The sequence below is a fragment of the Chlamydotis macqueenii genome, chromosome 27 (genome assembly GCF_036417535.1).
Source record: "Chlamydotis macqueenii isolate bChlMac1 chromosome 27, bChlMac1.mat, whole genome shotgun sequence".
NCBI classification, from domain to species: Eukaryota; Metazoa; Chordata; class Aves; order Otidiformes; family Otididae; genus Chlamydotis; species Chlamydotis macqueenii.
Window position 1 is genome coordinate 2,311,859 of NC_141582.1, and position 22,963 is coordinate 2,334,821.

Consider the following 22,963-nt stretch of genomic DNA (forward strand, 5'->3'; position numbering starts at 1 on the left):
CCGCACAGGCCACTGCGCAGGCGTCACAGCTCGCCCGCCCCGCCCCTCCGCCCCCGCGCCTGCGCGCCGGGCGATGGGGGGAGCGGGGCGGTGCTGCGCCTGCGCCCGGCGTCACGTGGGCGCTCCCCGGCCGCCATCTTGGAGGGGAAAGGGGTGTTGCTAGGCGACGTGGGGGGGGGGGGGGCAAGATGGCGGCGGGCCTTGCGGGGAGAGGGGCGCGATGTCGCTGCCCTCCGTGAGCCCCAGGGACACCTCGCCCCCTGCCGTGGCCTCCCCTCTGCCCGCCGGTCTGGTTCAGGGGCAGAAGAGGCGGGGGGAAGGCACAGCAGGTAAAAAATAACCCCCCACCCAGCGCAGATGGGGAAAGCAGGCCGCGGGCGCGCAGCGTTCGCGCAGCCCGGCAGCTTGCGGCGTACGAAGAAGCAGAGACAAGCTCCTACTGCAGATAGCAAGAAGGGCTGGAGCTCGGCTGAGGGCCGAGGGTGACCCCAGCCAGCGTGGCTTGCTGGGTTTAACCTTCCTGCTGAGGCGAGGAATTGAGGTCGCAGGCATTCATCAAAACACGAGGATTTTACAGCAAAAAAAACCAGCCCACCTGAGGCTTTGAGGCATAGGCCAGGGGCGCTGCTCCTTGACAGCCCCTCTGGAAGCACTGAGCCAGCGCTGAGGAGGAGAGAGAGCAAGTCAGATGCACGCTGTGACCCTTCTTCCTTAATATAGCATTAAAAAAAAAAACACCACCACCACCAAACACCAACACCACACAAGTCCAAGTTTTGTTTTCTTTAGCTGCAACGGGGTTTCTAAAAATTGTGCTTGCCACTCAAAGCTGGCAGCTTGAGGTTAAGGGTATATAAAAAGGCAAAAAAAAAAAAAAAAAGTGAAGTAGAAAAGCAAAGTATGCTTTTTTTTTTTTTTTTTTCCCTTCCGTTAACGCAGGGTGGGGAAGCGAGGACACAAATAACGCTGCTCGCAGTCAGGCTCCCTCGTGTGAGCTGGAGAGGAACACAACACCCCGTAGCCCTGCTCCGAAACCTCAGCCTCCCTCCAGCCAGAGAGAATGCTTGGAAATACACTTAGGAAAAAAAAAAAAAAAAGAAAAGAAATAAAATTAAAAAGGGCTTTTCGATTCTAAAGGCATTCCTGGAGCACCGTGCCACGTGGGCAGGGGCCGGGGCGGGGGGGTGGGGGTGTCAGTGCCATCTTCCGTCGGGCCTGCTGCACTGCACGGCCCGGGAAATCGGGGCTGGAAAAATGGGATTGCATCACCCGGCTCTTCCAGCCTGGCTCAACCCTTTCTCTTGGAAGAATCTTGGAGCAGCGGAGCTCCCAGCCCTTCGCCCGCCAACCAGCTGTGACCACGGGGAGGTTTCCGCCGCCGGAGGACGCCTGCAAGCCTCCGTCATGACAGAATAGATTTTATTTATGGAATTTTACAAATAACTTTACAATTCACGTGACATAAGTTATGTTCTTTGTTTCAACGCGTATCTCTGAACAACACCTGAGTTATTGAAATACTGAGATGGAACTTGAGCTTCGAACCGGACACGGGAAGGGAAACACAGATGAAAAAAATCCATAACGAGCTCAATTTGCGCCGTCCTCCCGCCTGCCCCATCCCTTCCCCGACGGCGGGTACCAGCCTGCCCCAGCCAGGGACCGGCCCTTCAGCAGAGGGAGGGTCCCTCTCTCCCCAAATCTCTAGGTTGCAGATTTCTGAGAGTCGACTCAGTTGGCAAGAAACAGGGTTAAATTCACAAACGAGAAGACAACGGACTCAGGATCCCCACCTTGTGCCGAGGGGCCTGTACTGGCCCTTCGAGCGTCGCTCCTTGCCACGTTTCCAGCTCTCGGGGACCTCCCAGCCACACTCTGCGAGCGCCTCGCAGTCCCCAAGGGGACAGACGCCAAGATTTCCCCCCCCCCTCACCTCCAACGCAGAGGTTTTCCCCTCTGTGCGCGGCGCTGAACCGCTCCTGCCAGCCCGGACGCGGCCCTGGCAGCACGCTGGCTGCCCTCTGCCCCGTGGAAAGCCGCCAGCGAGCCGGTGTTTTCCAAATCCTTCCTTGAGAGAGAAGAGATGGCACGTATGCCATTCAGACTCAATTTTTCCACATCAGGTCAGTCAGACAGGGCTGCAGCTCTCTCAGGCAGGGAAAGGAAGTTTCCAATGCCACTTTCTGCAAAACAGCAGCAACCCCAAGCACGGGTAACGACGGCGAGGTGCTGCAGAGGCGCCTGGGTGCCCGAGCCAGGACAGACCACGCTGCTTCGCGGCAGCTCTGTCCCACGGACCAGCCGCAGAGGGAAGAGTGACTTACGATGACAAAGAAGAGACGCTGCACGGGGTAAAGCAGAGCCTGTCTCTCCTTGAAGGCAGCCCGAGGACCCTGTGGTACCTCTGGGTGCTCCCAAGAAGGCTCCCTGCTCCTCGACGTGCAGATATTGAACCGTGCCAACAGCCTCCTGGGCGCCAAGGGGACAAAGTCAACGCCTGGCCCAGCCAAAGCCACCGAGAGCTGATCCATGAGGATACAGGCCGTGCCACATCTCAACAGGCAGAGACCTAGGGACTCGGTGACAACTGGCCCAAGAGGAGCATCATCCAGCTGGAACGTAAGGTGGATTAGGAACGACGGTGAGGTACCGGCAGACAGCGATCAAACCGGAGTACGACGCTGCTGGCTGGCGCCGAGCCTGCCCCGGGCTGTGCCGAGGACGGAGGAGCCTTGCCTCGCGCCCTCCGCTTTGCTTTCCAACAGCGGTGGAAGGAAAAGTGTGGGGAGCCTCAGTTCCAGCCCCCGATGGCCGTCACTGCGTCACATACACGTTACGGCCACCCACACAGGCAGGGAGTGCAGGAAGGCGCTCGGTGACGACCACAAAGCCCTTCTCAGAGCCATCTGCAGCACTCCTTCGTCCCAACCCAGCTGAGGTACGCTGCCTGTGTCGGCACGGCCGGAAACTCGCCACTCCTGGGTGCGGGATACGGTTTGGGGGGAGAAGGGGGTGCAAGGGAACCTCGAGCGACACGGGTAGGGTGGGCGACATTATCAATATGATAATAAATCAATTCACCTAGTGAATCTGGGAAGAGCCAGCCCAGAAGCAGAGCTGTCAAGTGCCTGTTACACCCTCCTCTGGCTACTCCCTAAGGCTGGAAACGCACAACCTGAAGAGGTTCACAGTCTTTTTTTTTTTTTTGTAAAAACAGCCCCCCCCCCTCCCCCCAGAACCTCAGCAACTCAGCAGCATCAGTGTTTAAAACCCGGTGTCCGTGCCCAGGTGTGGGCATGAGCTCGGTCACAGTTTGAGGACTGAGCCCCTGCCCTTGCCTCGTGCCCTTCTCACCAGCATTGCCACACAGCTCTCCTCACGAGGAAGGGTTGGTTTTTTTTTGCCCCCCCATACAGCAGCAGGGATCTAAGGGAGGTAAGGGCATCCTGCTGCCCCACGCAGCCCACACGTCAGTCCGACCCGCAGGAGGTGCGGTTTGGTGTCCTCTGCTCCGAGCGCTGATGCCCAGAATGTGCTTTAAAAAAAAAAACAAAAAAACCCCCAAAAAAACGAACCCTCTTTCACCCTGCTCTTCTCAGGGCATCGTCTGGGCTGCCGAGGCAGAACGGGAGCGAAAAATCAGACGTGGCTCCAGAGACGCGCTTCTGAAGACAGCGAGGATGATGCTCAAATCATGAGCTGTGCTCCTCGAGCCTCCTCTTCCTCGGCAGCCCTCCGTGCTTGAAGGGCATGGCTCTGAGGACTGACTGGTCGGCGACTCTCCAAAAAGGGTCTGTCCCAGTCTGTCCCCATCACACACCCCCCACAAAGGGGTCAGGAGAGCGTCACATCCCATCGCACTGCTCCAAGCGCAGGAAGGGGAGCAACGTGGCTAGAGGAGCTCCTGTCTCCCAGCTCCGTCCTTCCCAGGAGAAGCGAGGAAAGAAGGGATATGACACTGGAAAGAGATCCTCCGGTCAGTTCGGTCCTACGGCAACGGGGATTAAGCTCCCCTCAGCCTTAAACCAAAATAAAATTAAGTCTGTGGAATAGCTTTAAAAGCAACGCCGCCTCTTTTGTAGTGTGATGTCAGTGCCTGCACAGGTACCGTCGTATGCTTGCAGCACGAAATGAAAGAAAAAAAAAAAAAAATACCCCTTCCCCCCAAAAAAAACCCAGAAAAATTGGAACAGGGCTGTGCGTCGGGGTGGTCCTACCCTATCTGGATCTGGCCAGAGTACATGGTGAGCAGCACCATGATGGTGAATCCCGTCAGCAGCCCCGCGTTCTGGATGGCGAAGGTGATCAGCGCGCTGCCGTTCTGCTCGTCCTCCCGGCTGACCTCATTCATTTCGGGGAACTGCGGGGGAAGAGAGAGCAACGGCGGGGCTGAGCGACGGGAGCGGTCCCTTCCTTCCCCGCTGCTTCCCACCCCGGCAAGTGTTCACCACCCGTCCCGGGGCTCTCAGCTGGGTCACCGCGCCACCAGCCCAGGAGGCAATGCAGAGCGGAGACGAACGGCAGCCGCTACAGACAGCGTCTGCATTTGCCAGGAGCAAACATCCCCCTCTTGCCCTCCAGGATGAGGGCAAGACGGAGCTCATCCTAGCCAGGCAAAAGAAAAAAAACCCTTGGCAAGGTCCCGACAGCATGCCCGGCGGTCCCCTGGGCTCAGCATTTACCATGTCAGCCAGCGCGATGTAGAGAAACATCCCTCCAGCCAGCGCGAAGATCCAGTTGGCGGAGAAGTGGCTGCCGGCCACGATGCCGAAGGCCAAGCCCACGTAGCAGCAGCAGGCGGAGATGAAGTTGAAGAAGAGCGCTTGGCGGATGGTCATCCCGGCGTTCAGCAGGATGACAAAGTCCCCTGCGGGAGAAGAGGACGGGGAGGATGAGGAGGGAGCTGGCACTTGGTGGGCAGCAGCGGCATCGGGACAGCACCGAGGTGCTCGTTTCAGCGCCCGCTTTTGTAGGAGGTCACGCCTGGGCCCCCCGTGACCGCGGACCACACCGGCTGCCTGCCAGCTCCCAGCCCTGCCCACACATAAATGTGGACATTCAAACCCAAACCGCTGCCCCCCTCCCAGCCCTACGAGGTGTTGGTTTTTCTTTTCTTCAGATGTCTCCATCTAAATTTAAATCTCAGACATCATATTACCTCGTTATTTTTAGAGCTGCGATTACTCAGTGTAGTTTACAGCTTTGCCTTCCCCCCCATCATTACTCTGTTTATTCCGCCCCACGCTTGACTTTCTCTCGAGAAACGACGGCTAGGACCGGGAAAGCAGCAGGCTTAGCTCTCGAGAGATGCGAGAGCCCTCGCAGCACCTTTCCCCGAGGACTCACGCACCCAGCTCGTGCGGGAACTCCTCGCAGAGGATGGCCACGGAGGTGCTGATCCCTTGGAAGACGGAGACGGTGAAGGAGGCCCCGATGGCCAACCCGTCGATGAAGTTGTGGAGGCCGTCGCTGAGGGTGATCATCCACGCCAGCGTGCCGATGTCAGAGTACCGCACCTCCTTCAGCCAGTAACACGCGCTCTGGGAAGCCTGCAGATCCTGCCAATGGTGGGGGGTCAGCACCCAAATGGTCTTGGGGGGTCACCGGCCAGAGGAACCCACCCCTCCACGCGTTAAATCCACAGGAGGCTTGACCAGAGCCGTTTGTTTTCCACCACCCACCAAAGATTTTGTCAGGGAGGTGCAGTGGGCTCCAAAACTGCTCTTCTTCAGTGACAGGCGGGTTTTTTTCCACGCCCCCACCCACAACCCCATGAGAGGAGGCACTAACCTGGACAGAGAGAGAGCCCACCACGACCTTCTCATCCCCGGAGGGGGCCTTGCACTCCAGCTCGCTGGTTATGTGTGGGATCATGTGGTCCAGGTCCCCGTTCTGCAGCTTCTCGGTGACCCCTTCCTCCTGATCCTTTTTGGATGGCAGAGCCTCGGGGCCGTAGTGGCTGTGCCCGTGGTGATGCTGTGGGACAGGGGGGATTCACGGGTGTCACCCACCCCTGCTCTTTCCACCGTTTCCCACCCAAGCAGCCCCTGCTCGGCCTCACCTGATCCTTCTGCTTCAGGAGCATCTTCAGGATCTTCTCTGTGAAGAAGAAGAGGTAAAAGCCTCCAAACACCACAGCGGATTTGGAAACGTAATAATCTTCTTGAGGGTTGAATCCAAATGCCTACAGGCAAAAGGGGACAAGTGACAGGACTGAGGAACAGACTCCGTCAGCGTCCTTCACCTGGCTTTGCCCCTGGCACCTCTGGGGCAACACGGCCGCTTTCCAACCTCTCTCTAAGCAGCAGCAAGCTCAGAAAATGCCTTCATGCACCTTTGATCTCCCTCACTCCCCCAGCCAAGCCGGCTGTGCCCCAGGGCATTGGATCCACCACCCTGCACCAGGGCAGGGACGCTAAAAGCCTCCGCTGTCTCACTCCAGACCTGCCTGCAGGGCGAGGAAGGGCAGTAAAATAGCGTTTCTCTGCGTGAAGCAGACCGGAGATCTCCCTGGAGCGATTCCCTTCCAAAGAGGGGCGAAACGCCAGCTCTGACTGCGGTCCCGAGGGGCTTCCAGCCTCCGTACCTCGCTCTTGGCTCCCCTCTGATGCTGCCTTCCCCTTCTGCAGCCAGCGAGCGCCCAGAGAGACAGAAACAGCCCCCGAGAGAGAGAGAAAAGGACAGACCCAATGGTCCTCACCCTACCTCGGGAATGAGCTGGAAGAGGGCGTTGGAGTAGAGAGTTCCAATCGCCAGAGCTATGAAGTAGAGGAGCAGCCGCTTGTAAAAGGTCTTCTTCATGAAGGGCACCACGCTGGCTCCCACCAGCGAGCAGAGGGAGATGACGGTGACGCAGAGGAAACCGTAACCCCAGACTGCGGCGTGCGTGCCAAACCCACCCCGGGGGGAATCAGATGAGGGGAGGTTGTCGGAGGGAAAGGAGATCAACGTGGGGAAGGGGACGGAGGCGAAGGAATCCACGCCGAGAGGTAAGAGAGGAGGGAAGGAGAGAGGGGGAGAGAAGAGGACATTCATTAGTGATTGCTTGTTCATCTGGCGGTGGTTCAAGAGGGGCGAACACGGTGCTCAGCGGCTCTGGAAAGGGCTCTTTGGGACGGGTCAGAGGGACACCCCGCTGCGGAGCGGGGAGGAGCCCTCCCTTGGAGCAAGCAGCTCTCTTCCAGCACCAGGCTGGAGCTGGGTTTTGGCAGCCAGGCCGTTTCAGAGCCAGCACCCCAAGCTCTGCTCCCCGAGCCCCCGCGGGACATCGGGCGGCCGTTCCAGTGCCACAGAGCACCAAGGTCCCCCCCATGCATCCCGTACGCTCCATCCTCGTCCTGCAGCCCACGGAGGTGCAGCCGGGATGCTCCGACTGACGGCGAGGGTGGAGCGTACGTACGGCATTTCAGTTCCTGGCAGATCAGGAAATATAGGCGCTTGGTTTTTATGTTTAGCAAATAAACAGTCACAGTTCTGGAGCTGAAAAGGAGCCTTGAAATAAAATCCCCCCACCAACACGGGCGAGGGGTTCGCTGCCTGAGAGCAAAGCAAGCAATGCCGGAGAGCGAAACCCAGCAGCAGCGAAGGGTGCTGTGCTCAGAGGGAAGCCTGCACCTTAAACGCAGAGTTGGATGTGCAAGAGCTCGGATCCAGCTCGTCATCCACCCAGCAGCCACAAGGGCTCTGCGAAGCCGCCTGGACTGGGGGGGCCGAGGAAGCACCCGTGTTTCGAAGGTGTCCAGTCTGAGAGCGCCTGGGCGTAGTTATTCAACACCAGAACTGTGCAATTACAACACAATTAATTGGCAATATGTCTGTCGGTCCCATCAGAGCACCAGGAAACGTCACGTACGCCTAAGGCCTTGTGGGAACATTGGTCTTGTAAAGCAGGGGAGGGGGGAAAAAAAAAAAGGCAATTATAATATTTGTAAAAGCTGGCTGCTTCTCTGCTTTTACACCGATGTTTCTTCCACCTCGCAGGTCTTTCCAAGTGCTGATGTGCCTCAGCGGCCTCGGAGCCTGGCAGCTCTGCATGAAGCAGAGGGAGAAACTCCCTTGCGAAGCAAACGCAGCCCACGGGGCAGGAGCAAACGGCTTCTCCCAGCGCCTTCCCGGCCCTCAGACCTGGCCAACAGCATCGCAAGGACCGGCAGGGCTGGAGGACGCAGCCTCCCCAGGCTGCCTCTGTGCTCGAGAGGGTTTCCTGGTGCTCAGAGGGGCGAGAAAAGCCCTGCGGAGCCCCTGAGACAAGCCCTCAGCCTCGGGTGACGGAGGGGTCGGTTCGATTTGGCAGGGTGGAGGCAGAGAGGGTGCCCGGAGAGCTGCCCTTGGAGACAGGAGACAGGCAGGGACTTTCTACCGCACCTCTGGGATGAGCTGGAAGAGTGCGTTAGAGAGCAGCGTGCCGATGGAGAGCGCGATGAAAAACGTGAGGACCCGGCTGAAAAAGGCCTTCTCAGTACACGGTACGATGAAGAGTCCGAGCAGGGAGGCCACGTTAATCATCGACACACTGAGAAAACCAAAGCCCCACACTGTGGAACAAGAAGAAACGAGGGCCAGACATTACCGAGGCTCTCGGCGTGGGGAGGGCGCTGGGACCCCCGATCCGGGCCGGTGGAAAAAGCCAGCTCCGGGTCTACGTCCCCATGCCAGGGCCAGCCTCACGGCACCAGAGCACCTCTCCCTGTGCTCTGGATGCTTCAACTGCGACACGAACTGTCATTTTTGTCACAGGCCAGGTGGAAATGAAGCCACCAGGTTACTCGGAAGAGGCTTTCCCGAGCCAGCCCCGGCCTCATGGCGTGGGAGAAGCCAGTGCTGTGCTCGGGGCAGCTAATCCAAGACCTTGGGCATCGTCAGGACCTGGATGCATGGAAGCTCATTTGGCATCCATCAGTGGGTCCCTACACGTGCAAAGTCACCCTCTCCCACCCACGGGGATTCGCGGCAAGGTCCCTGTCACCCAGCTATCCCGGAGAGCCGTGCTGCAGGCACAGCTCTGCCCTGCAGTGCCTGCGACGGGGGGCAAAACCACGCTGCGAGCCCACGGCACAAACAACGCCGAGGAAAACCTGTCAGAGCTCCCGGCTGCTGTGGGCAAGCTGCTTCCTCTCGTCTCTGCCAGACTCTGCCTCTGCCCCTGGAGCCCGGAATGGGAACCGGCTATCCTGCAGGTCCCAGGGTGCCTCACATCCCCAAGCTCCGTGCCCAGGGCTGGGCAGTGCTTGTGTGCCCCCTGCAACCCGGTTCCCTGCTTACCTTCAGCCGAGCTGGGTCCGCTCTCCTCCGTCTGCTCGTTTTCCTCGTTTTCCAGGTTCTCGGAGGCGCACGCCCCTGACTCCAGCTGCTGCAGGATGGTGGGGCAAAACTCCTTGAACTCGCTACGCCCCACGGCAGAGCCCTCGCTCAGGTTGTGGATAGCGAAAAGCTCGACGGAGCTGAAGCACTGGAGAAGGGAAGAGACACGCCAGTGCCTTGAGACCCCTGCAGCTCTGCGAAGAGGTTTCGGGGGTCTGCGGAGCCCCTGCCTTACCCGGGAGAGGTTCACCCGCTGCTGCGGCGGCTGGGAGACGTTGGCGTGTCCCACTCCCACATCCAAGCGGTTCAGCAGGGCCTTGAGCTGCTTCAGGCTCAAGGTATCGTTCTCGCCGTACCGCTGGAGGAGATCCTGCAGGAAGGAGGCTGCGGAGAGCGCTGGTCCCGTGGCATCCCTGCCCGCCTGGGCCCGTGGGCAGGGGAGAAGGCAGAGCAGCAGGAGCAGGCAGCAGCTGCGGGGGCCTGCGCTGGGGATCATGGTGGCTGAGGGATGCTGGAAGAGAAGCCACGTGCTGCCGTTAGCTTTAGCATTCCCCACGGCTCCAACCACCGCTCTTCCACCCCACAGCTTCACCGGGAGATGGCAGATCTCTTCCGCAGGGAGCCCCAGGCTGGGAGGACGCAGCTTTCCACACTGCTGAGAGCACCCACATCCCAAGGCGGGGACTCGACATCTTTTCACAAGCGATACAAGACCGGCCGCTTCTCCTCCAAACCCCTGGCACCAGCTCCCCAAGCACCCCGCTCACCGCAGAGGCGTGCCGAGGGGCGGGAAGCTGCCGGGACACGGCTCCCGGGGGGGCTCCCCAGTTCGCGGTGCCTCAAAAATCCCAGTGGTTGGAAAGCTGAGCGAATTCAGCGCTCCGCAAAGCGAGGAAGCCACACACCATCCCCCAGCCACGCTCATGCCACGTCGGGTCCTCCTCGTGCCACCGGTGCCGGGACACGCGCCCCTCGGGGACCTCTGCTCACCCACGCCGGCATTCGGAGGACGCAGGAGCCCAGGGGCCAGAGGCGGCATTTTCATGAGGTTATATTTTAACTCTGATAATTACAACGAACCGGGTGCTTCCCAGCCGCAACTATAGGCGCCTTTATAGTATTTGCCTGGAATCAATCCTTGCCCTCTCCGCTCCTTTCATAGAAGCCGGGAATCAATAAAAGCGGGGCGGCAGAGATCGGGGAGAGCCAGGCTTTGCCTGTCAGCACGCGTTGGGTGCAAAGGAAGGGGCTCGGAGAGAGGGTGGGAGGCCAGGCACGACCTGCACGTCCCACCTTGGGCAGCACCCCAGCGGCTGGAGCAGGGCCCGGGCTGCCTTCCTGGAAAAACCTCGCTGAAGGGTGGATGGCAAATTTGGGATTCAGAAGGACAAGCAGAAAATAATTCGCTATCCGCCGCCTCCGTCCCGTTCCCAGCCCCGCGGCTTCGCTCCCCTCCTGGCGATTTGGGCACATGCTGCCTCCTGGTTTGCCCTTCCTGGGGGGCTCCTCGGGGGAGCAGTTTGCAGTGCTGGGATGGTTCCTGCACCCTTACCCACAGGGCCCCATCCAGCCCAGCTCTGCCCTGGCACAGGACCCACCGCCCCTGCCAAACCGCGCTCCCGCCGGCCCCCCGCCACGCTCGTCCCATGCTGACAGCTTGCAGATTTCGGTCTCCTCCAAAAACAAACCCAAAACATTTTTGAAGCCCAGCCAACCAATTGTTCTGAAAATAACCCGAGGCCGGGTTTGCGAGCCGGGGCGGCGAGGCCAAGCCCTGCAGGACCCCGTTCCCCCTCCAGGACCCCGTTCCCTCTCCGAAGGCGCCCGCATTCCCGCAGGTTTTACAAGCTTACCGCCGCTTTGCGAGGGAGCTTTGTTCTCCAGGCCCTTGGAGGTTTTACCTCCTCCTGCCAGGGCTTAGCTGGGATGCTTCGGCTTAACCCCTCTCCTCCCAAAACGGGGAGCGAGCTCATCTGGCGAGGCGCTGGTGGTGGTAACACCCCGCTCGGTGAGGGTACCTGAGGGACCTCTGCCTCCCCTCTACCCAAATCCACCCTTCCAGACAGGTCCTCCTTGCTCCGCCAGCAGCCCCAGACCCAGGTGGCCACGTGGGCCATCTGGATGGCTAGTGACCCCCACAAATTTGGCCCACAGCCCACGGTGGCAAAGGCCCATCCTGGCAGCACCGTATCCCGGGACTGGGACGTTGGCTGCCTTTCCCCCCTCCGTGCCGGCTGAATGCTCCCCACGTCCCTCGCCCGGCCGGGAGCCATCCTGCCCGGAGCACGAAAATTATCGCCGACCCATGCGTTATCGCCAGCCCGTGCCAAGGCACGAAATCGCCCCAGGGTTTTGTCCCAAAACTGGGCTGAGCCGGGCGCACCCGGGGTGGAAAACCGGACTCAACTTTTACCCAGCTGCCAAACAAAAGGCAGGAAGCAGTTTGCAGGCTTTGAATTGTACAGGCTCGACGTCGTTTTAGGGCAGAAACGAGGTGAAAGAGCCGCCTTTTGGGAACAGAACAGCTCAAAGAGCAACACCCCCAGGGTCTCTGAGCCCCCAAACACCACGGGGAGCCCAGGGCAAAGCAGGAGGGTGCCAAACACACCCAAGCCCCCCCATCCTGGGGGCAAAGGGATAGAAGCAAACACCCCAGCGATACAAATCCCTGCTGCGATCTCTCCATCACCGCCGCCGGCTGAGCGGGACCCCCGCCCAAAAGCCCTCGGCCTCCCAACCTTCAAGGGCGTCCTCTCGCCGGGCACAGGACCCGCTCCTGAGGCCCGGGGAGCCGCGGTGCCGCGCACGGCTCGGCGCCTGACCTACTTTATCGCTCGCTGCCGCGCTGGGATGGGGCAGAGGGAACAAACCTCTGGCACGGGGAGGGGATGCCCAGGGTGCCCCACGATGCCCGGCAATAACGGGAGCGGGACGGAGCCTCCGGGGCCAGGCAAAGCCCTTCATTCCCGTATCCCTTCGGTTCATTTCCCAGAGCTCATCGATCCCGGTTGCAAAATCTCCCCCTCCAACCGGGAAGGTGACACCGGGAACAACTCGTGCGGAGAAACGTCGAGCCAAGCCTGGCGACGTCACGCTTCCCGAAATCCCGCACAGGGCCCCCCAAAAACCCCGTGGTTCTGCACCCCCCGCTCCTGCCAAGGCGGTTTGTAGTCAGCGATCCCAGCTTCCTTCCGGAGCAAAAGCCGCTCCACGTGTCCGGCGAGGACCAGCCTTCGAGGGAGCGCTTCCATGCCCTGGGGCACGTCCGTACCCCTCAGGGCGCACCCCCGGCCACGGGCTCCCCTTCGCTCCCCCAAAAACGCCTCCTCGGCCCTTCGTCTCCCCCAGACCCCTGCCCGCTGGTGGCAAAACCCCCGGCTGTCCAACTGCACACTGGCCCCCCAGCCCTGCCCCAGTTCCCCCCCGTTCTGGACCTGTTTGCTGTCACCCCCAGTCCCTGCCCCATCCCAAAACGCAGTTCCCACCCCAGGCTGCTCCCTGGCCCCTTTGCCCCCTGCCCCATAGCCACGTCCTCTGCCCCACAGCCGGGTCCTTCTGCCCCACAGCCGGTCTAGACCCCCCGGGCAGCCCCAAAACGAGCCCCACAGCTGCCCCCAGGCCGTACGACCGTTCCTAGGCGCGGTCCCAGACGCCAAAACCGGTCCCAGACCTCGCGGCCGGTCCCTATGAGCGGTGCCCGCATCCTTCCCTGCATCCCCATCCCGGGGCTCGGGGCCCGCTCCCCCGCCGCCCTCCCCGGGGTGCCCTGGTCCTCGCAGCCGGGTCCGGGCCCGGGTCCCCGCCCGTGTCCCGTGTCCCGTGTCCCGTATCCCCTGTCCGGTCCCGGTCCCGGCCCTACCTCCCGCTCCCGTCGCCGCCGCCGCCGCCGCCCGCTCCGCCCGGTCCCGGCCGCCCAGGGCGCACGCTCAGCCAGCGGCACGGGGAGCGCTCCCATTGGTCGGCGCCACTGCTGGCCCCGCCCACACCCCGCCGAGGCTCCGCCTCCGGCCCCAGCGGGCAGCCCCCCCCACACACCTAGAGTGTGGGCACTGAGCGGACCCCCCCCACGCACCCCCCTGGGGGCACGGGGCACCCTTTGGACCCCCCGATGCACCCCCTCAGCCCCTCCCAAGGGGATGAGGCGCCCCACAGACCCCCCCGTGCCAACCTCTTGTGGGTATAGGGTACCCTTGGGGGGCACAGGGCACGCCAAGACCCCCCCAAACACTCCCTGGGGGCATGGGGCACCCCACAGATCCCTCCCGGGCACACAGGGTACCCCATGGACCCCCTCTGCCCATCCCTCAGGGGTATAGGGCACTGCAGAGACCCCCTTCAAGCACCCTTGAGGGGCACAGGGCACCCCTGAGACCCCCCCCAAACGCTCTCTGGTGGCACGGGGCACCCCACAGACCCCTCCCGGGCACACAGGGTACCCCATGAACTCCCCTGGCCATCCCTCAGGGGTATAGGGCACTGCAGAGACCCCCTTCAAGCACCCACGGGGGGGCACCCCTGAGACCCCCCCCCCAAAGGGGACAGAGAAGCAAGCAGACCCCAGCTGAGGGGACACGGCCCCCCAGGGACCCTCCCTGGAAGGAAGCCATCCCGGCTCTCCTCCCCGTGCCAAGGAGCCGGCAAGGACAAGGCAGCCTTTCTCTTTACATCGCACCACGGCGTGATATAAAAAAAAAAAAAAAAAAGCAATTATGGGGAGGCCAGGCTGGCTGCCCCAAACCACCACCCCCATTTTGGCCCCCGCGCCCCCCCTACAGCCGCTCGGGGCCAAGCTTCACCCTGCACCAAAACACCCGCCCGGGGCTGGGCCAAGGCTGCCAAAGTCCAGCGAGTAAAAGGGGATAAAAGCTGCCACGGGCGAGGGGTGAGGGTGAATGATTAACCTGGGGCGCCGGCAGCGGCCTGCCACTGCTGTGTGCCCCCCCCCCCGCCCCCTCCATCCTGGGACCCCTCTGGGGAAAGAGGGGTGGGGGGGTCTGGCCGTCCCCACGAGCACCCAGCCCCTTCGTCCGCCTCACAGCAACAGGGAGCAGCTGCCAGCAACACTTTTATTGAAGTTAACCGAAAACTACAAGTTACAGCGAAAAAAAAAAAAAAAAAAAATCAACTTTTTTGCACTAAAAGAGGCTGGGGGGGGGCGGGGAGGCTGCTGCCATACCCCCGTCCCTGCTGGTGCTTGCACAAGGGTGGGTGGGAGTGAAACGGAGGTGATTTTGGGGGATGTTCTTGCACCCCCCCCCCCCAACAGCTTCAAATTCAGTCTCAAACGTCCCTGACCACGGCGAAGAAACAAACAGCCGGCAACTCCAACAGACGCTTTTCCCTTGGGATAGCGACCTGCTCTCCAACGGAATAAAATAAATAAAATTAAAAAAAAAAAAAAAAAAAAAGACAACTCTCCTTGGAAAACCAGTGACTTTTTAAGGACGTGGCAAGCAGCCGAACTGGAGCTGGGTTTGTTAAACAGGCACTCGAAAAAGCAAAGTAAAATTTTAAACCAATGGCAATGCCAGAGCTTAGGGGGAAAAAAAAATACCACAAATCTTTGGTTTTTGCATCCAGCACCTGCACAGGGCAGGGGGACGGGCAGGGATGAGCTGCAGCCTGCGCCGCGGGAGCGGCATCACCTTTGGGGGCTCATTTACTTCAACGCCGTTGCTGGGAGGACTGGAAACCAGTTGGCAGAGGCCGGCGGCCCCGCAGCAGCCGGGTTTTGCTCCGTGGAGATGAATCCCGAGAGCCTACAGCTCCAGGGCCCTGCCGCCGCGCCGGAGCGTTTAAAAACAACAATAAAATAAATGAACCCAAGAAACCACGTGGAGAAATAAATTAAAACAACCCAACGCGTTTAAGAAAATAGTTCTCCTTGGAGGAGATTTAACAGCAGCGGCTGGGGGAGCCGAACCCCAAAACGAGCCCTTTCTCCCCCGTTAGAGGAAGAAGAGCTTGTCGCAGAGCTGGGCGCTGGGCTCGTGGTGCAGGACCTGCCCGGAGAGGAAGGCCAGCTTGTGCGCGTACTTGCACGGAGCCGGGACGCGGACGGTGCCGGGCCAGTTCCAGTAGAGGTGACAGAGTTTGAAAGTCAACCTGGGGACAAGCGAGAGGAGAAGGGCGTCAGCGATTCTGCAAGCCGCAGGGTGGCAGGGAGCGCGGTTTCGGGGACGGATCCTGCGCCTGAGGCGGCGCCGCGCTTCAGCGGGTCAGCGCCGGCTCCAGCGGCGCGGAGCTGCGGAGGCTGGGAGGCCAAACCTGCTCGCTGGGGCATTCTTTTCCCCCTGACTGCACGAGTTAAAGGTCAGGCTCTGCCTGGGCACTGGTAGCGGCTGATTGCGTTAATTACCCGGTACGATCGGAGCCGTGTTTGAACCCGCAGCAGCTCTCCTGCGAGGCCACCCAGGCCAGATTTTCCTTTTCCTTCCTGGCAACCAGCTCTCTCCCAGAGAGGAGCCAAGAGGGACGCCATCCGTCTCCTCTCCCTCAATCCACTGTCGAATCCTCCCAGCTAACCCAGTACGAAGAGCAGACTCAGCCCAGTGCCTGCACAGGTACCTGCCGCCCTCCCCGCTAGCTCCAGGGGGCCGTTTTGCCAAAAAAACCTCCAGCTGTGGTGGGGTCAGGATGCTGTGGGGCTGCAGAAAGCCTGCCCTTACCTCTGCAGGTGCTCGCAGCTGAGGTTGGCTGTGTTCAGCACACAGATGTAGCGCGTGGGGATGCTGCAGCCCTGGCGAGAGCAATGGGCCAACAAAAAGAAATCCTGCCTGAGGGAGAGAAGGGCGAGGTTGGTTGTGGTTTTTTTGGGGTTTTTTCTTGTTTTTTTTTTTTTTTTTTTTGCACCCCACGCAGCTCTCCCGAAAGCAGCCGGCGTTGCTGTCACTGCCACTCACCAGTCCGAGCTGGTGACCGTGTGGTCGATGACCGTGCCCGGAGGAGGGGACGCGAACTGCTCCGCCGTGAGGGTGTAGAAGTTGGTGCTGATTTGTTTCTGCACCACCACGACCACCATGCTGGGCTGGTAGTTCTCGAAGGTGGTGAAGCACTTCTGCATCTGCGGGATCTCGTACTTGAGCACGGTGTCGAGCTGGCTGTCGGACACGCCGTCCCTGTACACCACGATCTTCTTGGGCAAGCAGTGGTTCATCTGGGGAAGCAGAAATTGGAAAAGCCGGTTATTTTTTTCCCCTACTGTGCACAGGAGTGGCTGGCAGGGGGAGATGCATGCTCTGGATGCCCACCAGTTCTCTAGGGCTGACAATTTAGCGGTCTTGGAGCCTGTGAATTCAACCCATCGCCCTCCAGCCCCTAACTATGGGTCAGCCCCACCAAATTCATCTCAAAGCAAGTTTTGGAAGGGCTGGCAGGGCAGAGAGAAGCAGCGTTTGCACTAATCCTGCCCACAGGCAAGCGCTCAGTGACCACCAAACCTCCCGTCTTAGGGGCGTTTCTCCAGCACCCACAGAGGGACAGGAAAATCCCAAAAGCGGGACCCTGCTGCCGATGGGTCCTGGCCGCCGCCCCGTCACACGCTGCTTTTCTCACGCCGGGGACGCGGGGCAAGAGGCCAGGGCTCGGCAGTTTGATGCTGGTACGAGCAGAGGCGTAACGTGGCACTTCCCCTTGCGCAAACTAATCCTCGAGGCCGGTTCGCACGTTCCGAGATAAGGACGAGCTTCTCCGGGCACGCGTGGCTGCGGGAACCGCATCCAGTCCAAAGGCTGCCGAGGATGTTTGCTCGCTCGCACGCACCGCGGCTGACAGGTTTGGGGTGTTTTCCCCTTGCTTCGAGGAGACATTGAACCACGGGAGGGTTTTTTTGGATAGCGCTGCGCCGGGGGTTTGGCCTCACCTCGTGGAAGTGCTGGAGGGCGTCGGCCAGGCAGAGCCGCAGGCTGTCAGCGATCTCTTGGTGGGGCATCTGGAAGACCACCCTGGAATACCACTTGGTGAGGATGCTGGGGACGGAGAGAGGACGAGCGTCAGGCACCCACTCGCCCAGACAAAGTCCACCGAGCCGTTGTGCAAGCGAAACCGACCCCCCGCTCGGCGCTCGGGGCGCCTTTCCCAGCGATACGGCGCCGAGGGCGCGCTGAAGGCCGCAGCGACACCTAAAATAAACGCGCCGGCGGAGACTTTGCTGAGCGCAGCAGTCGGGGGAAGGCAAAGGGGAGGCAGTGGCGATGCCGGTGTGGGCCCCCCTGCACCCCCAAGGGCGGAGCAGGAGGAAACGTTCAACCCCAGGGCACCACGTACTGGTTCATGCTGGCCACGAAGCCGATGACAGAGCGCATCCCTTTGCTGGGGCCGTGGTAGATGTCCATGCCGATGACCATCAGCTGTTTCTGGGGACAGGAAAGAAAAAAAAAAAAAAAAAAAAGGCAGCTGGGAATTAGGGATAAATCAGACCCCTCCGGACTGCCCTGCCTGGATCCGTCCAGCTGCGAAGGACATCGCACACACAAAATGGAGACGCCAACCCCGATTCTCCAGAGGATTCATCTGCATCCCCAGAGGGAAGCTCGTGATCGCAACAGTTTCCACCCCGGAGCTTGCAAACTCATTGCATGAGTGTCTCACGGTCTTGCCCGCCTTACCAAGGGGATGTCAACCCCCCAGAGCTCGCCGCCCAGCTTGCAGTTCATCTGCAGCAGGACTTTCTGTATCACGCTCCTCATCTTGACCGACGGGCCTACGAGGGACTGTGCGTTGATGACCTGCAGAGGGGGGAAAAAAACCAAAACAAAACAAAAAAAAAACCAGAGAAAAGCGAGGCTGGAGATGCTCACGGCTTCCTCATGCTGGTGGTCCCCTTCTGCTGAGCCCCTTGCTTACCTGGGAGGGCACCGGGGACTGCACGCAGCACAGCTTCTTGATGGCCCCGTACAAGTCCTCCCGGTTGCCGGAGATTATGCAGAGGAGCAGCTGCACCTTGTCCTGCGGGGAAGCAGAGCAGGGGAGGGCGATGCACGAGCATCCGAGAAGACCCACCAGCTGCACAGCCCTCCCAGTTAACCTGCGCTGTCCCCCCTCTCCTCACCTCGCTGCTCAAAACGCTGCGGATGGTCTTGGCGTAGGTCTCGACGCGGTCGTCCTTCAGCTCCACCAAGGCGGGACGGCTGACGTGCATGCCGATGGGGCCGCAGACGCTCTCCATGGCGGCCACCAAATCCCTCGCCAGGTCCTTCAGGCGTTTCGGGTAAACCAGCAGCCAGTAATTCACGGCAATCTGGGAGAGAGGCGAGGACAGCCCTTGCTGGGGGGCCACGGCTGCTGAACCACGCAGCACAGAAGGAAACTTGGGAGAGAAAGCGGCCCAAGAGGAACCTAAAGGCACACAACACCCGATTCCTGCAGTGGGGAAGCCTTCAGCCACTCCAGGAGGAGGTGGGAAAGCAGATGCCGCAGCCACATACCTCTAACCTCCTCAGGAAAAACAGGCTGAAGCGTAAAGCCAACATAAACAAGGGAAGGGTTTTAGCTGGAACAAACCGACGGGAGTGGGACGGACGGGAAGCCAGCACTAAGAAAACCCATCCCAGTTTTCAAACAAGGGGATGTTGTTGCGACGGCCGAGCTGCGGGCTCACCACTGAGATGGAGGCTTCTCGCACGACCTCCTTGCTCCAGCTCAGGTCCTCGGCGGGGACGAAGGAGCTGCGCCGCAGGTTGATCCTCTCTGCCGGCAGGACTCGGCCCTGGGTCTGAACGGAGCAGAAATCCACGGCAGCTCCGGTGCAGCCTCCGTTCCCGGAGCGCGGGGAAGCTCGGAGCCTGGCACCCCGCGGCCCCTACCCTGTGGATGTCCGGGTCCAGGCTGAGCCCCCAGCGCATCAGCTCCTGCGAGGCCTCCGGGCTCTCCTTGATCCTGCGCAGGAGGCTGGTGAGACGCAGGTAGTGCTGCCTGGGGCTCTGCAGCATCTCCCGCGTCACGTCCTGCGGCACGAGAGAGGGCGGGTTGGGCATCCCCCAGCTGGGATGGGGGGCTCTGAGCTCCCCCCTGGCTGGTGCTCAGCTCTCCAAGCCAGGCAACACCGGCTCGGGTGAGCAGGAACCACCAGATGCAAACAAACCTTCACTATTCGACTGTCCTTCCTTATGTCAGGGATCCCGGTCATGAAGGTGAGCTCTGGGACAAGCAGTACCATGTCCAGCTGATGCTGCAGGGAGGGGAACACCCACCGTCAGCGCCCTGAGGGGCTGCAAGCCCCTGCTCCATTGCCAAGAAAAGACCGTGAGTCTCAATTTCCCCTCCCCAGGTCTCCGTGCCTGGCTCACCTTCCCCTCCAGCATCTGTTTTTCCCTGGGCCTGTGGACGAGCAGCGGCTGGTCCAGCTCCCTGATGCTGATCCCATAGGTTTTGCTGGAAAAACAATGGGGAGATGGCATCAGGAGAGATGTTCCTGCTCCTGCTCGCCCACCTCGGGTCAGAGCCCTTCCCCACGGACAGATGCTCACGCCGAGGAACGCTCCAGCAGGTCCCTACCTGTAATAGTCCACGAAAGTGATCTCCTCGCCGCTGGCCAGGGTGAAACTGTCCCTCGGGGTCTTGTTCCAGTCGATGTCATCGATGCGGTAGGTGCGGTTGTTGTAGCGGGTGATGACCACGTTGCCCACCAGCTGCTTGATGCACTCGTCCTGGAAGCTGCTGAGGCTTTGCTTGTAGATGGCGTGCCTGCGGCGGGGAGAGAGGGAGGAGGAGAGGCTCACGGTGACGCTCCCTGCCCGTGCCACCCCAGAAATAAAACGCCACACGTCTCTGAAAAATCACCCTCATCCCTAAAACGCCGCTGGGATTTTTCCCCTTCTCTTACATGAAATTCAGGACGGAATCGCTGCGGATGACTTTGTGGATGGCGTCGACCAAGAGGAAGAGCCCACCCTCCTTCTTCCGGATGCTGACAGAGTATCCTGGCCAAATCTGCAGCCTGTGCCCCGGGAGAGGCGGGAAGAGACGCCCGACGGCGCCTGGGTTAAAACCGGAGCCGCCTGCTCGGCGCTGCCAGAGGAGCCGGGCAGCCGTCCCGCACGCCAAGGAGCACTCAAAACACACCGGGATTTATTTTCCAGCTAATAACCCCTGTGAGGTCAGGCTAACCAGAGCTGGCCAAGAGAGCTGACCTGGCAAAGACTCCGAATTTCCAGCGTCCTGCTACTACTGGGGGGGGACAGGGACGTGCTCATCTCGTGCTTGGACAGCACCAGGAGGAAACTGTGTCCAGCACTCACCTGTAATGCTGTAATATGGTGGCCTGGGCAGGCTCAAAGAAATTTCTCCCAACAAGCTTCATATCCAAGATTCTCATCACTCTAGGGAAGAAAAGTAAAAGCAGGATTAGCAGCGAGGAGGAGGAGGAGGAAGGTCTCTTCCCTGGGGCTTGGGGAGGGTCTCTGCCGTTCCTCACCTGCGGAAAACCACGTTGTAGAAGGGGACGCAGAGATCCGAGCTGGGCTCCAGGACTTTGGTTATTTGGATGGTGATGGCGATCTCCTCCCCGTCGCTCCTCCGCTGAGCCTTCAGATTGACCGGCTGCGGGGCGAGACAGCGCCTTAGCCGGGGCGGGAGGGGGGCTCTCCTACCCAGCACAGGGGCTGCAGGCTCGGGGGGGCATCCCCGCGCCCCCGCATTGGCTGGAACAACCTCACCCCAGTGCGGATCGCGTCGCCCGGTACCTGTGGGAGCTGGATGGGCAGGTAGAGGATGGAGCCATCGAACGCGGTCACGTCCCCCGTCACCGCCCGGTGCTCCTTCAGCATGGCGAAGCGCGTGCTCCTGCACTCCACGTCGGGGCTGCCGGAGACGGGGGACGCGTGGCTTGCCACCGCCGGCAAGCCCTCAGCCCTTTAACCCTCCTCTGCCCCGCCACGAAACCCCTCTCAGGACCCCCAAAATCCCACAAAGGGGAAAAGCCAGAGCTCGTTTGCTTTGCTGCCCTGCAGAAGCTCTGCCCACAGGCGCCGTGGCCGCGCCGGCCGCTCCATCTAGTGGCTACCGGGACGGAGGGAGGAGAGAGGGACACGGAGGGCTCTGCCCAGGGGCACCCACCCTCCGAGGGGCTGCGCGGGGAACCCAGCCCCCCATTCCCGCCTCGATACCTGAAGGTAACGTGGTACTGGTAGACGGCTTCGTTCTGGCAGTGGATTTTAACCGAGTTCAGCCCCACGGATACGGTGGTTCCCTTCGCCGCCGGCTTCGTCCCCGGTGCCCTGGGAGAGATGGGGCAGGGGAAGGGTGGTCAGCTGCAACCCCAGCTGGCGCTCGGACCCCAAAACGCAGTGCTGGGGCTCACCGATGCGTCACTTACGGTCTGCCGGTGGCCAGGGGGGTCCCTGGGGTGGATGCAGGTGGCAGGGAGGGCTGGGGTCCCGGTGGGCGCAGGGTGGGGGCAGAGGCAGCGCAGGGCTTCCCGCGGGGCAGCACGGCGGCGTCTCTCCCGGGGAAGCTGGGCAGCGTGTCCCCCCTGCCTCGCCACAGGATCCTGCGTCCCCGGCGCGGGCAGAGGTGAGCCCCGCGGCGCTGGGGACACGCCAGCAGTGTCCTGGCTGCAAACCCCCAAAAAGAACCTCCCCCCAACTGACCCTGGTGCAACCGCCCCGCTCCCACAGCCAGGTCCCCCTGCTCGTGCCCCACACGCAGCGGGGCTCCCAGCCCGGAGATGCTCAGGATGGTGAATTTTGGTGGCGAGCCGCCCGTGGCACCAGGGCACGGAGCAGGAGGCGGCCCCGGCACCGGCTCAGCCACGCTGGCGGTGTGTCACACCACCGAGGTCGGGGGCTAAACAAGCAGAAGGACACAGGGCCAAGGCTGAGGGGACACGGGGGGACTCACCGCCCGCGCGCGGGCAGCGCTGCCGCCTCCCCTTCATCCTCCTCCGCCGCGGGGCTGGGCCGCGCCTCCGCCCTGCCAGCGCTGCCGCGGCCTGCGGGAAGGCGGGGGCACGGTGGGCGATGGGGGGCCAGGCTGGGTACCCCCGCTCCCCTCCCCAGGCCCAACCGCTTACCGAAAGGCCAATCCCCCACCTCCAGAGAGGGGCAGGGCGGCTGGCCGAAGCCCAGGCCGCACAGCAGGGAGGAGAGCGGCACCAGGGAGGGCCGGGGCTCGGGGGGACCGGCCTGGGGCAGGCGCTGGGAGCGGCCCGGGAGCCCCCGCATCCTGCCCGGGGGAGCGGGAGCGGGAGCGGGGCCGGGGCCGGGGCCGGGGCCGGGGCCGGGGCCGGGGCCGGGCAGTCGGAAGGGCCGGGAGGGTTCCATGTCCGCCCCGTCGAGGAGCCCGCCTTCGCCGCTCCTACCACGCCGCCGCCGCCTCAGTGCGCAGGCGCGGCTCCGCCCACCTTCCCGCCGCTCCGCCTTTCATTGGGCAGCTCGCTGGCCACGCCCACTCGTCCATGAGGGGCCCGGCCGGGATGGGGCTTCAGCACCGCGGACAGCGCCCGCTCGGGGGGCGTGGCTTCGGGGAGAGGGGCGTGGCTTCGGGGAGAGGGGCGTGGCTGGGGCAGAATGGGGCGGGCGTGGGGGGGCAACAGCAGAGGGGCAAGGGCAGCCCCAGCCCCGCTCGCCCCGGCCGTTGGTTCTGCCCTGCCCGCCGGGAGGATTGGGTGCCACGAGGCCAGACGGGGCGATGCTGGCCCCCCAACCAGGGCAGATGGGGCGACGCT

General features: G+C 61.7%; 2 protein-coding genes across 3 annotated transcripts; both read right to left on the bottom strand.

Moving 5' to 3' along the window:
• Positions 1-1,402: 1,402 nt before the first annotated feature.
• Positions 1,403-13,193, bottom strand: SLC39A14 (solute carrier family 39 member 14). Of its 2 annotated transcripts, none has more exons than XM_086767781.1 (9): positions 13,160-13,193; positions 9,536-9,811; positions 9,262-9,448; positions 6,706-6,875; positions 6,062-6,184; positions 5,791-5,976; positions 5,351-5,558; positions 4,683-4,867; positions 1,403-4,360 (listed from the first exon to the last, which is right to left on the bottom strand). In XM_086767781.1, the coding sequence occupies exons 2-9, from the start codon at positions 9,794-9,796 to the stop codon at positions 4,214-4,216; spliced, it is 1,467 nt and encodes a 488-aa protein (XP_086623907.1). In that variant the 5' UTR covers positions 9,797-9,811; positions 13,160-13,193; the 3' UTR covers positions 1,403-4,213. The 2 variants fall into 2 exon arrangements, with proteins under 2 accessions (XP_086623907.1, XP_086623908.1); XM_086767782.1 differs by lacking the exon at positions 6,706-6,875 and adding an exon at positions 8,365-8,534.
• A 1,181-nt stretch (positions 13,194-14,374) lies between these two features.
• On the bottom strand, positions 14,375-22,460 carry PIWIL2 (piwi like RNA-mediated gene silencing 2). Its single transcript, XM_086767727.1, has 20 exons — positions 22,310-22,460; positions 21,614-21,851; positions 21,405-21,515; positions 20,982-21,099; positions 20,714-20,838; positions 20,538-20,618; positions 20,123-20,236; positions 19,795-19,983; positions 19,587-19,671; positions 19,382-19,468; positions 19,104-19,244; positions 18,899-19,012; positions 18,350-18,538; positions 18,145-18,246; positions 17,907-18,026; positions 17,566-17,654; positions 17,162-17,267; positions 16,203-16,456; positions 15,969-16,076; positions 14,375-15,405 (listed from the first exon to the last, which is right to left on the bottom strand). Exons 1-20 carry the CDS (start codon positions 22,458-22,460, stop codon positions 15,249-15,251), a joined length of 2,679 nt encoding a protein of 892 aa, XP_086623853.1. The 3' UTR covers positions 14,375-15,248.
• Positions 22,461-22,963: the final 503 nt, after the last annotated feature.